The sequence below is a fragment of the Zerene cesonia genome, chromosome 15 (assembly GCF_012273895.1).
Source record: "Zerene cesonia ecotype Mississippi chromosome 15, Zerene_cesonia_1.1, whole genome shotgun sequence".
Lineage (NCBI taxonomy): Eukaryota > Metazoa > Arthropoda > Insecta > Lepidoptera > Pieridae > Zerene > Zerene cesonia.
The window spans coordinates 629439-631754 of record NC_052116.1 but is presented as its reverse complement, the minus strand read 5'-3'; the positions used below and the strand labels follow the sequence as shown (position 1 = coordinate 631754).

General features: G+C 38.7%; 1 protein-coding gene across 1 annotated transcript; it reads left to right on the top strand.

Annotated features, from left to right (window-relative positions):
* The first annotated feature begins 622 nt into the window (after nt 1–622).
* On the top strand, nt 623–2092 carry LOC119832610 (sucrose-6-phosphate hydrolase-like). Its single transcript, XM_038356292.1, has one exon. It carries the CDS (start codon nt 623–625, stop codon nt 2090–2092), a length of 1470 nt encoding a protein of 489 aa, XP_038212220.1.
* The last annotated feature ends 224 nt before the right edge of the window (nt 2093–2316 follow it).

The following is a 2316-nucleotide window of genomic DNA, read 5'->3' as shown; positions in this document are numbered from 1 at the left end:
GCAGAGTGCATTTAGCTATCACGAACCAACAAGCACTAAGGTTTAAAAAAAATATGAAAAAACTGCTAAAAATAATATGTTTCGAAGATTTACCCAGGTACGTTAATTGCGTCTTACACTATAACTGATTATTTTCCTATTGATTATAATCAATCAACGTAAAACTTTTTAATTGTGAAATCGGCTTGGAATAGATATTATCGGTTAGGCTGGATTCGTTTAATTTAAAAACTCTTACAAAAACAATACACTGTTATTGCGTAAACGTATGTTTTTAGCGTTATCACGCTACTGGACGCTGGACCTTTATAATGTAGCCTCTTACCTTGGAAGAAAAGATTGCATTTTTTTCTAAATATAAAAATCATCTACAATATATACTTAACTGTTTTTAACAGTGAATATTGTTCCGTTATATATAATAATGTTACCTATTATAGAAGTAAATCAGCCCTATCTAATAAGAGTGGATTCTAATCTTAACTGATAAAGTCAGTAGTATTTTCTGGTATATGAGAGGTTGAAGTTTAACATTGTCAAGTACAAACAAAGCACTTCAGAATGTAATAAGAACTGAATCTTATATAAATACGCGGAAAAACAACTACAATTCAGAAGCAAAATGGCGCGTCTCAAAAGTTTCCTAGTCTTTCTGTGTTCACTTGCGGCCGCTTCTCCAAAATGCATCACAGACGTTGACAGTGCGAAAGTTGAACTGGAAGAGTATATATCTTTTACGATACCTGACATAAATCCACGGTACAGGCTCCACTATCATGTCATGCCGCCTGTTGGTTGGATGAATGACCCGAACGGCTTTTCTTTCCACAAAGGGGAATTCCATCTTTTCTACCAATACTATCCATACGACAGTATATGGGGCCCCATGCATTGGGGCCACGCCTCAAGCTATGATCTCATACATTGGAACCAACTTCCAACAGCTCTTCTCCCCGGGGAGGAACAGTGTTTCTCAGGCAGCGCAGTTAGTGTCGGTGAAACCATGACGTTGATATATACAGGCCACGTGGTAACGGATGTGGAGCCATTCTACAATGAGAGCCAATACCTCGCATTCAGCGATGATGGCGTTTACTTTCACAAATATGCTGGTAATCCTGTTCTGCCCGCTGCACCAAATGGATCGCCTGACTTCCGCGATCCTAAAGCTTGGAAATATGGCAATGAATGGTACGTTATACTTGGCAGCAAAACTTTGGACCAACGCGGTAGAGTTCTGTTATACAAGTCGAAAGATCTAAAAGACTGGGAATTCTTATCTGTGATAGGAGAATCGCAAGGAGATATGGGATACATGTGGGAATGTCCTGATTTCTTTGAACTAGACGGTAAGTTTGTTTTATTGATGTCCCCTCAGGGAATGCAGCCAGAAGGCGATCGATACAAGAATACATTCCAGAATGGTTATATTATTGGCAGTTTTGATTATGAAACGTACGAGTTCCATCCAGAAGTTGAATTTCAAGAAATCGACTTCGGCCATGACTTTTACGCAGCACAAACAACAGAACATAATGGCAAGCGGTATTTAGTGGCGTGGTTCAGCATGTGGGAAGTTCCTCACCCAGAAGACGTGGACGGTTGGTCAGGTGCTATGACATTAGTTAGAGAGCTAAAACTGGTTGGTGATAAAATTTTAATGAAACCTTTGGATGATATGGTCCAATTACGACATCATACTATTATGGACGGACGTCTATTGCCCAATAAAGTTGTTAACTTGCCACAAGCCACAGAGCTGATTGTTGATGCAAATATGAACCAAAGAGTTGAGCTATTTTTGCAGGGTGTTGATGGAGGTGGAAAGGTTTGGATCCGATGGGATCCTGTAGTTGGTAAAGTTGCTGTGGACAGAGGAAAAGGTGATGTCAGGCAAGTGGAATGGTCCCCCAACGGACAAAGTACATGGAGAATCTTCTTAGATGCAAGCAGTTTAGAACTGTTTTGTGGAGAAGGCGAAGTGGTTTTCAGTAGCAGAGTTTATCCACTGGGTGGATGGAAGTTGACGAATTTGAGTCGACTATCGTTGAAAATACAAGCTTACCATTTGGAACGTAGCGTTCCTGCGTAAATTAATTATATATTAGATGTAATAGTGAAATATGAAACGTATTTTTTTGCTGAAATGCCCAGCTTATTTATTCTCTGTAATAATAAAAATGTTGGATAATATTTTATTTATGTGTTATTACTTGATGCTGATCTATTTCTCTTCGCTTGTAGGAGGAAAGTTAATTAATTACGCCATAGTGTACTCTTGTACTCTCAAAATATTATCTAAAGACTACAATAATA